The sequence below is a fragment of the Pelophylax lessonae genome (genome assembly GCF_965119305.1).
Source record: "Pelophylax lessonae genome assembly, chromosome: 3".
NCBI lineage: Eukaryota > Metazoa > Chordata > Amphibia > Anura > Ranidae > Pelophylax > Pelophylax lessonae.
The window spans coordinates 553,873,008-553,888,044 of NC_138770.1; the positions used below are offsets into that span (position 1 = coordinate 553,873,008).

The 15,037-nt window shown below is 42.9% G+C and overlaps 1 protein-coding gene across 1 annotated transcript in view; it reads right to left on the minus strand.

Moving 5' to 3' along the window:
- Positions 1 to 15,037, minus strand: part of POLR1B (RNA polymerase I subunit B) — an 81,658-nt gene that overhangs the window by 63,459 nt on the left and 3,162 nt on the right. Inside the window, exons 2-4 of the mRNA XM_082250157.1 lie at positions 11,572 to 11,739; positions 6,866 to 7,012; positions 6,259 to 6,391 (exon numbers count right to left, since the gene is read on the minus strand). Of these exons, the coding sequence (XP_082106283.1) occupies positions 6,259 to 6,391; positions 6,866 to 7,012; positions 11,572 to 11,739 (448 nt within the window). The remainder of the gene's footprint in view (positions 1 to 6,258; positions 6,392 to 6,865; positions 7,013 to 11,571; positions 11,740 to 15,037) is intronic.

A 15,037-nucleotide genomic window follows, 5' to 3' on the forward strand; every position in this document is an offset into this window, starting at 1 on the left:
TGATAAAATGCAAAGCTTTCTCTAAATGGAACCACGTTGAGCAGATGTCTTGTCGCAGCTGTTCGGCATTGCACCCAGAAGCTAGCGGAGATCACTTTAATAGTGGTGCCTCCTATGGCGATTTCCAGCTTCCATGGGGATCAGCCAGGTATTGTATATATGCATGGTTACATTGGTCCAATGTAACTATGTAAAAAATCAATACCTACTGTAGAATTTATTAAAAATTTGGAACTTTGCTTACCTCTGAACCGCTGGCACTCTGCTCTGCAGTTTGGGAGGTGGCTGGGATGCAGCCTCTGCCTTTAATATGCCATGCCCGTGGCAGACCAGTATACACACTGCATTCAATTCCTTCTCTTGTAGGAGGCATGCCAGAAACCCTAACAATAGTAAACAGCACCCAAGAGGACATCCTCCCAAGGGTAAACCACACAATGCCTCCCCACACTATAGGTATAGTAAGGAGAGGAGCTATAACACAAGAACAGGCCCTGGGGCCCACATATGACAGATTTTTAACAGCTTGCATGACAGAATAAGACTGGTGTAGCACTGCTGATCAGAGGAAGTCTGCTAGACCCCTGCTAAGAATATCCAGGTCCGCCTATTGTTCCATCCACCACCCGCTTGTCGGCACCAGGGTGTTCCCATTCACTTAATATATTGCTGTACATTTAGGAAGACCTACAGTTTATAGGCAGCATTCTGACCTAGCCTATGCACGAAAAGTGCATCACCTTACCTGATGGACAAGCATCATCCAACGCCAGACTTCTCTACCTGAACCTAACTGACATCCAGGGAGGAGGAGTAAGGACCTGCTTTAGCCGTGTGCATTCCCTCCAAAGCACCCAGGGATTCCATTGGCCACAGCTCATCCAGAGTACATCAGGTGCCCAGCTGGCCACCAAGGGCTCCTCCTTACCCCATGCAACACAGTGGAAGAATCTTAGCTTGACCAAATGAAAGAAAAAGAAAGGCTTCACTAGAGCCTCTGCACCAATGGGGATATAGTTGCTACTCCTAAGACCAAGAAGAGGCCTTGGGAAAAGGGGACAGTCCCACAACTAGGATACTAACACAGTTAATCGTAGTCAAGAAAAGCCCACGTATCCAACCCCTCTAGGTCCACTGTACCTGAAATCATGAGGCAGCATATACTGGGAGTCCATGCAACTAATACGAAGGACCTGAGGTAAAATAAACCAAACCATGTCAAAATGATTGGGTTGCCTGCCTTTACACGCACATGAACTTTAATGACATCCAAGTCTTAGTCCGTAGGGTTCAATATTGAGTTGGCCCACGCTTTGCAGCTATAACAGTTTCAACTCTTCTGGGAAGGCTGTCCACAAGGTTTAGGAGTGTGTCTATGGGAAGGTTTGACCATTCTTCCAGAAGCACCTTTGTGGGGGTCAGACACTGATGTTGCTCATCAATGTTTTTATGGACCTTGCTTTGTGCACTGGTCCATATAATTTGGTGGAGGGGGGGGGGGCGTTATGTTGTGGGGTTGTTTTTCAGGGGTTGAGCTTGGCCCCTTAGTTCCAGTGAAGAGAACCCTTAAGGCATCGGCGTACCACGACATTTTGGACAATTCTATGCTCCCAACTTTGTGGGAACAGTTTGGGGTTGGCCCTTCCTGTACTAACATGACTGCGCACCAGTGCACAAAGCAAGGTCCAGAAAGACATGGATGAGCGAGTTTGGGATGGAAGAACTTGACTGGCCTGCACAGAGTCCTGGCCTCAACCCCATAGAACACCTTTGGAATGAATTAGAGCGAAGAATGCGAGCCAGGCCTTCTCTCCATCATCAGTGCTTGAGCTCACAAATGCGCTTCTGGAAGAATGGTCAACATTCACATAGACACACTCCTAAACCTTGTGGACAGCCTTCCCAGATTTTAAGCTTTTATAGTTGCAAAGGGTGGGCCAACTCAATATTGAACCATACGGACTGAAAATGGGATGACATTAAAGTTCATATGCGTGTAAAGACAGGGGTCCCAATACTTTTAAAATAGTGTATGGTCTTTTTATTGAATGTGGATAATGGGTGTCCTATTATGTACAGTCCTTGGAAATGATTAGGGAAAAGTTCCCGATATAAAAACACATTAAAGTTTCTTCAAAGTTTAGTAAACCTTCATTGAACAGTGATGTGTGGATCGGTCACAAATTGAACAACATAATAGCGCACACATACACAGAAAAAAAAAAAAATTGGTTTTCAAATTTTGCAAGGCTATTTAAAAACACCTGCTCTTATACAGTAAATATGGGGATTTGGTCACACCATATGGCCATACTGTGCTTAAGCCCACCACTACGTCAAAGTACCCAATTTTCAGTGGGTCCTACACTATTCATAGAAAAGATAATCCCACTTCTCAAAACCATAGGGCATTACTCACTCCTGTCATGGGAAAAGTTTGCAGGCTGTAGGACCCACTGAAAATGGGGTAATTTGACGTAGTGGTGGGCTTAAGCACAGTATGGCCATATGGTGTGACCAAATCCCCATATTTACTGTATAAGAGCAGGTGTTTTTAAATAGCCTTGCAAAATTTGAAAACCAATTTTTTTCTGTGTATGTGTGCGCTATTATATTGTTCAATTTGTATATTGGTCTTTTAGCAGCACCAACCAGAGAATTGTGCGTTTTTAGGGTATGCCCCCCAATATCATTTTTGTTTTGATCAGTCACAACACACATCACACAGCTGGGTTCTACCTCATGTGAATCCTTTCTAGCATTGTCATCTAGTTTCTTAATAGTTCTTTATGAACTGAACTTCCTGGCACTGCATACATTCTATTATTTTGTCCAGCTCTGTAAATAACAAAAGGACTAGTCTACTAAAGGATTACACTTTAGGGGTGCACTCAAACCAGGCCACTGTGGTAATGTGCATTTATTTTTTGATTGGCACCCCAACACACAATGGGGAGGATTTATAAATTGTATCTGTCTCAACTGGTGCTACTGCCCAAAGCAACCAATCAGCTTCTAGCTTCCATTTTTTCCACATACACATTCACTTCATACAAATTAAAATTTAGAAGCTGATTGGATACTCTAGGCAACTACTCCAGCTGAGACAAAGGCCTTATGCACACAATTTTTTTGTTCTTCCCCTGGGCGCCTTGCTCCGAGGGAGGAAAAAGGTAGCATTAAAAACATGCCTTAAGCTGCATTTTGCAAACTTGTTTAAGAGCCTCAAGTGTTCAGGCATTCATTCATTCCATTGACAAGATTAAATTATTGTGGCCACTGGAATAAAAAACACTCGAGCACTAGAACACACAACACTTAATTGTGTTTAAATTGGTTGGGCAATTTTTTTGTGGCAAAATACGCCTCTTCTGAACGCCCAAGCACATTTTTTTTTGTTTTGCCTCGAAACGCCTGTGTGTGCAATTACAAAGAGAGGTATTTAGAGACCGAACAAAAACCCATCAAACGCTCTTAAAAAATGGATTTTTGTAAAATCTTACCGTAAAATCCTTTTCTCTTAGCTCATTGACAGACGTAGTCCTCGGTGATACAGCACCTTCGGGTTATGTTGCCTCCACAGGAGCAGGACTAGACAGGAAATTAAAAAGCTCTGGCCACACCCTAGGGGCAGTCCCAGAGGGTATAGCCTCTCTCTCTCTGCCTCAGCAAATCAGTTATGTCAAAAAGCAGTCTTTAGAGATTTTAACCCAACCCAACTCAAAAAACAGAGGGGCGGGGACTACGTCTGTCAATGAGCTAAGAGAAAAGGATTTTACGGTAAGATTTTACAAAAATCCATTTTTCTCTATCGCTCATTGACCGACGTAGTCCTCGGTGATACAGCACCTTCGGGACGTCCCAGAGCAGTATCACAAATGAGGGGTGGGAAAATGAAAATCAAATCCCAATCTAGAAGGCCCAACCGGTGCCAACTAGAAGTTTACAATGCTCATCCTTAATGATGAGACTCAACAAAAAAGAGAAATTTTTTTTTTTTTTTTCAAACAGAAAAAAACCCTCGAGGTAGACCACCGGTCTCCTCAAATTGCGGCCTGCAAAACCTTGCGGCCAAATGAGGCATCCGCCGATGCCGTCACATCAATTTTATAGAATTTTGTAAAGGTATGTACCGACGACCAGGTGGCCGCCTTACATACCTGGACCACTGACGCCTGATGGCGAAAGGCCCAGGAAGTACTGAGCGCTCGAGTGGAGTGCGCCCTAACAGGGAACGGAGGACTCTGACCCTTAATAGAATAAGCCTGTACCACCGTCTGTCTAATCCATTTGGCAATGGTCGCGGCAGATGCAGGCAAACCCTTTCTGGGGCCATCCGTGATCACAAAAAGTGAATCCGTCTTACGGAATGATTCCGTAGCTTTCAGGTATACCCTGATTGCCCGAACCACATCTAAGGAATGCAACGCATGTTCCCGATGATGCTTGGGCTGAGGACACAAGGAAGGTAGTACAATATCTTCATTCAGATGAAAATCTGAAACCACCTTAGGAAGAAAAGATGGCTTAGGATGAAGTACTACCTTATCCCTATGAATCACTAGGTATGGGGACTGGCATGATAATGCAGCCAGTTCTGACACCCTGCGAGCAGAAGTGATAGCCACCAAGAAGGCCACCTTCTGGGATAAAGTAAGCAAGGGAATCTCCCTGATGTTTTCAAAAGGAGGTTTCTGTAGAACCGACAAAACCAAATTAAGATCCCAGGGCGGTAAGGGCGCGCGGACTGGTGGAGCCAGGTGCCGCACCCCCTGGATGAAATTCCGCACCAAGGACTTGGTAGCTAAAGGTTTCTGAAAGAAGATTGCTAATGCTGAAACTTGACCCTTGATGGTGCTCAAGGCTAGCTTCTGCTCAACCCCCTTGTTGCAAAAAAGCCAATATTCGAGTCACCAAATAGGTACGTGGAGGAAATCCTAAAGATTCGCACCATGCAATATAAGTCTTCCATGTGTGATAATAGACCTTGCTGGAAGTCGCTTTCCTTGCTTTAATAAGGGTAGGAATGACTGAAGTAGACAAACCTCTGTCCTTCAGTACTTGGGTCTCAATGGCCAGGCCATTAAAACCAGCGACTGTAAAGCACGATGGTAAATTGGTCCTTGAGACCACAGACACTCCCTGAGACGAAGTTCCCACGGAACGTCTGCGACTAGCATGTCCAAGTCGGCCAGGCCGGCTTGACGAGGCCAGCCTAGAATTTCTAGGACCACTGGCGCTGATTGGATCTGAACCAGGCGTCCCTAGAGGTATCTGGCCCCGACCATCCGAGAAAGTCTGGTCGTTTTCTGTTCCCACACATTTATCAGATACCTGATTGTTATCAGGAAGGGTGATCTTTTCTGGTTGAACCTCAGGGACCGAAGTCACCCGACTAGAGGCTTCTTGGCCTGTCTGGTCAACCAGATCCGATTCCTGTGAGGCATAGGGACTAATCTTAGGAAAAGGTAAAGGAAAAGATCTATTCAGGGAACGGTAACTACCGCTTCCTGTAGTACTTAAATGTTGGAAGGGAAGAATCGCACCGGTAGTAGTGGTTGATGCTCGATCTAATGTCCTGAATACCGGTGAAAACGTCCCCCCACCCTGAAACCGGGTGGGGGCGCACCTTCAGGCTGTGTACTCCTTTGCTTCGGGTTTGGCTGGGTTGGTCCTCTGTTTGTCCGACCAGCCCTTCTTGAACCCTCCTGGAGGAGTCTTGCCTTTCCCGCTTGTTCCAGCCGGGCGCCTCTTTATGGGCGGTAAAGAAAGGTCCTCGCTTGTTGCGAGGTCCCTTAGCTTTAGCAGCCTGTGGCAAAAAAGTGCTCTTGCCCCCAGTGGCATCCTTAATGATTTCATCTAGGTTGGCCCCAAATAGACGATTCCCCTGAAAGGGGAGATTTGTCAAGGTCTGATTTGCTGAGGCAGAGAGAGAGAGGATATACCCTCTGGGACTGCCCCTAGGGTGTGGCCAGAGCTTTTTAATTTCCTGTCTAGTCCTGCTCCTGTGGAGGCAACATAACCCGAAGGTGCTGTATCACCGAGGACTACGTCTGTCAATGAGCGATAGAGAAAATGGCGTTTTTGATGCCCAGTGTGCATGAGCCCAAAGTTTCAATCACTTTTTATTAATTCCATCCATATGGGTTGAAGCTTGTGTTGCACTGTCACAATGTTAATGAAATGATGCTAGTAACCCATTCGGATTAAGAAAAAAAAAAAGAAGATCAGTGAAAATTGAAAGAAAAAAATAATTACCATATTGGGTATAACCAGGACCTCTACTTTTCCACTTAGGGCGAATCATTGCAATAGGAAAATTCCTTCTTGGCATAATTAGCATCCGAATCACCTTTTCTATACCATTGATTATAAAATAGCCACCCATTTCCTATGAAAACAGAAAAACCAATTAAATTCACACTGCATTAAGAAGTACCTTTGGTGTTTGTAACAATTCCATACCAGTGCAAGAAGACAAGTGTCGATCATATCAGTTATACCTTTCCTACAATAATTCCTAAATTACCAGCCAACATCTGGTTGATTGATGTTTGCATTTTGCAACATGCCTTTTAGGACTCATTTACAGTTGCAGATGGAGGGGGTAGTAAAAACAGACAGTTGAGCCTGTTTTTATTGTCCCCAGCTGCAAAGGCAGTTAGATAGGGGTGTACACATGCTGTAGCCACATTGCAAGTGAATGGGGACGTGCCACAACCATGTGTAATACACAAGGATGTGGTGCAGCATTTATAAGATATTTTGGCTCTGCACCCCCTTGTCAAAACACCTTTTTGGAGGTGCAGCAATGTTCGTAGAAGTCTAAACAATCTGAAGAAGTTGTCTAAGATTATATCCTTACCTGCTCCTCCTCATGATGCTGCACAAGCTGCTTTGGTGAAAGGCCATGCAAGTTACAAAGCTTGGATTTTACCATGATGGGAACATAGCCAAGGGATTGCTTGATGACACCGCTGGTGACATCATTAACAGACCAACTTATATCCACCTGTAACAACATACAGAATAGTAAAATCATTTTAAACAACCATCCCATTAAAACATTTTATGCTGTCATTTGTTGAAATATTATATAGAGGGGGATTAACCGCGCTTAAAGAAAATAATATTGAACAGCAGCAACTTCAAGTGTGACCACACCCTGTAGAATATTTGTAAATTAAGTTGCGCTAAGTGTGATAAATGGAGATGTAAAGTCCATAAAGTCCCAATAGTAAATGATGATGACAAAATCCTAGATGTAATCCTGGACCAGACTCCCTTAAGGGTATAGGCTTACCAGATTCAGGTAAGAGAAAAGCAGATGCTCAATGAATCTTGTCACCTTGATAGAAGATCCAGGCCCACGTGAGCGGTAGACTCAATGGTCATTGGATCATGAAAAAAATGTAAAATACGCAATAGCGTAAAACCCAACAAATAGGTAAATATCACCAATGTGACTTGAGAATAACGTGTGTAAAAATTAGACCACCACCAAAGATTCTTATTATCAGTGGGCAAGTGTATATTAAAGAAAATGGTGTGTGTTAAATACCCCTTACCAAATATAAATAAGGGTAGGTGTATATAAACCAATAAATAATTCCAGCTGAAGTTGCCTCTTACCAGACGACTATAATGGATGTGCCAAAGTGAAAAAAACAATGATGAAAGATAGGTGTAGAACCATCACCAGCTAGATGAGCCTCTTACCATGTGAACGAAATCAAAATGTGTAAAATCAGATTCCAATAAGACACCAAGATTCAATACCGAAAAGGAACCAGTAGGGGTCACCTCTTACCAGATCTTTAGATCAACCACGCTTGTATGATATTAATTGGTTGGGGGTCCGGCAACAGACTCGAGCAACTGATCCTCAGATGTTCCCAATGTTCACCATTCAAAAAGAGAGAGAGCGTAAAACGCTATGGGAGCCTCTCTCTCTCTTTTTGAATGGTGAACATTGGGAACATCTGAGGATCAGTTGCTCGAGTCTGTTGCCGGACCCCCAACCAATTAATATCATACAAGCGTGGTTGATCTAAAGATCTGGTAAGAGGTGACCCCTACTGGTTCCTTTTCGGTATTGAATCTTGGTGTCTTATTGGAATCTGATTTTACACATTTTGATTTCGTTCACATGGTAAGAGGCTCATCTAGCTGGTGATGGTTCTACACCTATCTTTCATCATTGTTTTTTTCACTTTGGCACATCCATTATAGTCGTCTGGTAAGAGGCAACTTCAGCTGGAATTATTGGTTTATATACACCTACCCTTATTTATATTTGGTAAGGGGTATTTAACACACACCATTTTCTTTAATATACACTTGCCCACTGATAATAAGAATCTTTGGTGGTGGTCTAATTTTTACACACGTTATTCTCAAGTCACATTGGTGATATTTACCTATTTGTTGGGTTTTACGCTATTGCGTATTTTACATTTTTTTCATGATCCAATGACCATTGAGTCTACCGCTCACGTGGGCCTGGATCTTCTATCAAGGTGACAAGATTCATTGAGCATCTGCTTTTCTCTTACCTGAATCTGGTAAGCCTATACCCTTAAGGGAGTCTGGTCCAGGATTACATCTAGGATTTTGTCATCATCATTTACTATTGGGACTTTATGGACTTTACATCTCCATTTATCACACTTAGCGCAACTTAATTTACAAACAAATTTGTTGAAATATCACAAAGTAAAAGAAAAAAAAAAAAAGAAAAAATATATTATATAAAAAAAATGATATATATATCTATATCTATATCTATTTTTTTTTTTCCTATGTCGATTTCTAGCTAGATACAGAGTTGCTGCTGTAGCTGGCTACAATGTATAACAGGGAACAGAGGAGCCTTTTATCATGTACTCAATTCACATATTTTTGCAGCATCAAAATATCACCTGTGTTAATGTGTTTCTACATTTACCACTCACACAGCAATTTTGCTTTATGCGTTCTGGCTGTCCGTACACCGTATCAGCCAGAACATCACACTTTCTACATCACTTTGCAAAGCATGCATGCATTCCCTTCCTTCTCTTTCCTGCTTGCAAGAGGATGTACAGGCCCACCAGCCGCTTTGTGTTTACCCGTGCAGTGGTCATGTGATGGGAGCAACACTACTTTAACATCAGCTTACTAAGACATTTTGGACAATTTCAACTGAGGGAACAGTATGGGCATGGCCCCTTCCTGTTCCAACATTACTGCGCACCAGTGCACAAAGCAAGGTCCATAAAAGACATGGATGAGCGAGTTTGGGAAGGAGGAAAATGACTGGCCTGCACAGAGTCCTAACCTCAGCCCGACATAACACCTTTGGGATACATTCGAGCGGAGACTGCGAGTCAAACCTTCTCAGCCAACATCAAAGTCTGACCTCACAAATGTCCTTTTGGAAGAATGGTCACACATTCCCATAGACACACTCCTAAACCTTGTGGACAGCCTTCCCAAAAGAGTTGAAGCTGCTATAGCTGCAAAGGCTAGGCCAACTCAATATTGCACCCTGCAGACTAAGACTGGGGTGCCATTAAAGTTCATGTGCGTGCACAGGCAGACATCCCAATACTTTTGATTATATTATATATATATATATATATAAAAAGAAATAGGGTGCGCTGCCGCTAATCATACAATTGTGCAGCAGTGTTTTGCATGGGCCCCAACCGGAAGTACTCTTCATGTAGAGGGTATATTAAGACTGCAAATGATGGCGCGCGCTGTGCTCCGGTCCCAGCTGAAGCCTGATAAGGAGAAACGCGTCGGGGGAGCAGCCACGCCGTCACGCCACGTGTTCCGCACTGCAGGCGGTCACGTTCGGTACACTTGGAACCATTGTTTATGCTCAGTTTCTTCCACTTGTCATGCAAGTGTGTTTCTTTTTTAATTACGTTTTTTTAAAAAGGATAATGCACTGTTGGCACTTTATATCTTTTGTTATGGGGGAGCTACATTAGAGTACAGTATAGCCAGCCACATCGGTGAGTTAGATATGGTGGAGTGGAGAAAAATTCAGCCCACATACTGAAGCCGCCATTGGATACCTATACCTGGTGCATCCGTATAAACAACAGTGGTTCATGCCTACCCTCTACATACTTCTGGTAAAAAAGTTTGCACTACCACCGAGGTGTCACCTCACTTGATTTTATTTGTTCACGTGTGGAAAGTCCCTATTCACCAATAAGGCTCACTTTTTAGTGTTATCCGGTAAGGGGCTATTTCTTCTATTTCACCCTCACATATCGGTCTAAGATTAGAAAGATTGAAGATCCACTATTTGAGATTATCTGGATCAATTGGAGGACTTTAGATTCTTTCACAACTGTTAAAGATTATATGTTTTTCTTCATAAAGAACTTTCACATATGGTTTTTAACACTGTATGATGATCACTATAGTATTTGGGACAACCCAGATGTTACATGTTTACAATTTATGATTGTGTTGAGCGCACTATATCTTCTATCACAATATAGTATATATATATATATATATATATATATATATATATATATATATATATATGAGAATTTTACTGAAACACTCTTTCTTGCCCATAAATCTATAGCACTTCGATGGATCCAACCTACTCCTCCTTTGGTGCGCCATTGGACACAATTAGTCAATCAAATTTTGCCTTATGAAAAATGTTTTTAGCATAGAGGTTTCCCCAAAAAATACAACAATATTTGGGATGTTTGGTGCTCCTCCACTCTGTGTAGAATATTTTGTTAGGCTGTTAGATTTCTCTTCTTCCAGGGCACTATATTTGCTCTTGACATTGCTATAGCCCTGTGTATGTATAAGGATGTAGCCACTAATTCCAGGGACTGTTATGCTTGATTTACAAAATGTTTGACCGTTGTCTACGGTTGTGAAACAGTATGTTATGATATGTTGTGTTCAGTTGTATTTTATTTAGCTGATCCTGAGAATTACTTTATTTTGTAATACTTTTGCAATAAAAAGTAAAAAAAAAAAAAAAAATCTCACAAACACACAACATAAAGATTTCCGAATTACACTTTTCAACCAATACGTTTTGTCCTTTTTTGCAAACAAGCTATGTTTCCTGTTCTGTGCTAGGTTTATGGTCATACATCGACCTTAATAGGGATCACCACTAGCTGCTGGTTCCAGGGAAGAATGACAAATCTGAAAGGATCTGTTTTTCACAGGGTGTGCATTACACCAGTCTCACTTGAAAACTAGCAAGGAAGTACTCCGCATAAGTGAACAGTATTTTTTTTTTTTAAAGATTACTAGAGGTCTCATTGTTCCATTTATGGTGGCTTGTCTGCAATGTTTGGTTTCTACTATACAGTATACTGTATATGAATTGTTATATTCTAACATTTAACCAAATGGTTTTGCTAGGATTACCAACTTCAGCCCAAAGTGGTGGAGAAGGAGTCATGCATACATATTTTATTGTTACTATTTGTCTCTATTATTACCTGTTGATTTCCACCCCCCCACCAAAAAAAAACCTTCACAAATAAATTTTAGGGGCATATAAAGAACCCCCCACTTATGTATACTCACAGTCAACCTTCCATGGTAGGTGCACCTTCGCCCTCTACATTCAGCCGGGTAAATCTTTGGATCCTTACAGAGGCCTCCCTTTGGTACCATGGGTTGACTGATAACCGCATCCACAATTTTAAATGATACACGAGCATTTTTAGAAATAAATTCTATTGGTTTTATGGCCTGAAAGACAGAGGAGAAAGGAAAAAGTGTATACAAGAAACGTTGTAGCTGATATTACATTTCATGTTTAAACATACATCGATAAGTCGTAACTTCATGACCGCTGATCGGTAAAGTAAATATAATTGATTATCTCGTTACAATGTCATCTGAAAGTCATTGGAATACTTTAAGCAGCAAGATAACATGTTGTCCCTGAGGTTGATGTGTTGAAAGCAGAAATAAAAACCCTCTCAGTTTGTTGTGTATGGTCAGGATTTTCTATCTGAACACAGTTACATATGTACAGAAATTATAGTATGACTTTTTGCCTATATCAATCTGTATACAGTAAATTACCATTTGCACTTGGTCAGAGTATGAACAGGATGGGGGGAAAGGGTTAAAAATAAACCAGTTGGAGGATTCTCAAATCCACCTGCTAGTCATAGGCACCTTCTGTAGCCTATACTTGCCATCCCCAAATCTCTGCTGCCATCTATGGCATTTGTGGTCAATACTATAAAAAAAATAAATAAATAATATATTGCACACTGAATGGCACACCCCTTATTACACCTTGTAAAGGCACTGTGGCAGTGGTTTGCAGTTCAGGCCCCCTGTTTGGGGATGAAGGCGACATGTCTTATTACCAAGCAGGGTGGGTTCGGATTTTGATTCCAATAGGTTTGCTTTAATCTGATCTCCAGGGCAACAGATACATTTACAACTGTAATACATTAATATATACACAAATATAGCCAGGTGCCTTTGCTAATAATGGAGAATGAAAGAAACACTGGTTGCAGCTGCTCTCTGTAGCTGCTGCCCTGCGGTGTTGAACTAGTTAACAGCTTTTCAGTGAGAAGAGGGAGCTAGAGAGCAGAAATAGTTCAATAGAGGAGTCAGGCAGCAGTGCACTGTAGGAACCGTAATCCAGAGAAGAGGCTATGTAATTGAGAGGAGGTGAAAGAGCTGCATTTTCCTGGGCTGTACAGGACATAGCTTCTTCTTGCCATGAGGGAGACCAGAGAGTGCACATTGCTGTCCAGTGTGCACCGACAAATTGCACATTGGCAGCCGGATCAGGAGTGCTGAGTTGGGGGTGGACCAAATGATGTGTGTGAAGAAATGGTTAGCTCCAGTATCGCTTGGATGGGTAAGATGGATTTACTGTCAACTACTGATTTTTTTTTTTTAAATTCTGGTTTACAGTGGGCGCTATGTGGAAATATCAGATGTCTGAATTGATCAGTGATGGGTGGGGCATACTGCGGGAAGGTATTGAAGCTATCCATAGTAAGCCCTCTGTCTGTATTAACCTGTTGCCAACCGCCCGCCGCAGTTATACGGCGGCAGGCAGCCGCACCCCGGCGAATCGACGTAACTGTACGTCGCTCGCTCTGCGGAGTCTAGGGGGCGAGCGCGCACCTCCCCCGCTTGTCAGCGGGGAAGCCCATGCAGCAGGCAGGCGGCTCCGATTGCTCCCCGCTGAGACAGAAGAACAGTCAGCTGTTGTAAACAAAGCTGACCGTTCTTCTCCCTGCAGTGTTAATGGAGCCCATGTGATCCTTCTATATAGGATCCCATGTCTCTATGGTCATTTCAAAAGCCATGCCCCCCCATAGTTAGAATCACTCCCCTAGGCTCACATTTAACCCCTTGATCACCCATGTCAACCCCTTCCCTGCCAGTGTCATTATTAAAGTAATAGTGCATATTTGTAGCACTGATTACTTTAGTAATGTCAATAGTCCCCCCAAAAGTGTCAAAAATGTCAGTCAGGGGTCCGATCTCTCTGCTGCAATGTCGCAAAAAAAAAAAAAAAAATTTGCACAGGTGATCAAATACCACCAAAAGAAAGCTCTATTTGTGGGGTGAAAAAAAAAAAAAAAGACAAAAATTGTATTTGGGTACAGCGCTGCACGACCACGCAATTGTCCGTTAAAGTAACGCAGTGCCGAATTGCAATTTAGGGCCTGGTCAGGAAGGGGGCAAATCCTTCCGATCTTAAAGCGGACTTCCACCCATTTTTAATAGGTTGGAATACATAGATCTATGTAATCCCCTTTAAAACGGCTTTTACCAATGGAAACTTTTTTTTTTTTGCTAGTAAATACCTTAATTTCTGCTTTATTCCTCCTCTCCTCACTTCCGGGTCAGATCGGCGAAGACGTCATTCGGCGATTCGCAGTGTCTGCTGGGATGTATTCTATTCCAGAAATCTCGCAGTAGCTGAGCTGTACTGAGCCGTGCCTGCCCCGCCTCCGCCCCGCCTCCTCTCATTGAGTTGTATTGTATGCAATGTATTAAGGCTGTTCTCTGCCCCGCCTCCTCTCATTGAGTTGTATTGTATGCAATGTATTAAGGTGGGGCGGAGGCGGGGCAGAGAACGGCCTTAATACATTCATACAATACAACTCAATGAGAGGAGGCGGGGCAGAGAACGGCCTTAATACATTCATACAATACAACTCAATGAGAGGAGGCGGGGCGGAGGCGGGGCAGAGAACGCCCTAATACATTCATACAATACAACTCAATGAGAGGAGGCGGAGGCGGGGCGGAGGCGGGGCAGGCACGGCTCAGTACAGCTCAGCTACTGCGAGATTTCTGGAATAGAATACATCCCAGCAGACACTGCGAATCGCCGAATGACGTCATCGCCGATCGGACCCGGAAGTGAGGAGAGGAGGAATAAAGCAGAAATTAAGGTATTTACTAGCAAAAAAAAAAAAAGAAAAAGTTTCCATTGGTAAAAGCCATTTTAAAGGGGATTACATAGATCTAAAGTTCCAAAAATGGGTGGAACTCCACTTTAAAGTGAAACTAAAGCCACAGATACCTCTACTCTCCAACGGTCTGATGTCTGAATTCCCTAGCCGGCATCTCCTGGGTCTCAGTCCTGGGCCGTCTTTACTGGCTGGCGTAGGACAATGTAACTATTGTGTATATGCAGGTAGGGATGCACTAATAGTGAGTATTTTCACGAGTTCTCTTACTAGTGTCGGCTGGCCGAAGACCCAAACAAAGCCGAATTCGGCTTTTGATCAGGTCCCCGATGTAAAAAAACAGAAGGGATGTTATGACCTCACTTCCGGATACTGAAGCCCTAAAGGCTTTTTGAAAAGCTTTTAAGTGCAGAGGAGGGGTTTGGGGTCATTTGGTCCCCAGATCCCTCCATAACACGAGTACCTGTCACTGCCTTTTACTGTCACATTCCTTGTGACAGCAATAAAAAAGTGAACAATTTTTTATTTTTTAAAAATGGACAGTGAAGCGTCCGCATACACAAGTCACGCCCACATAGGTAAACAGC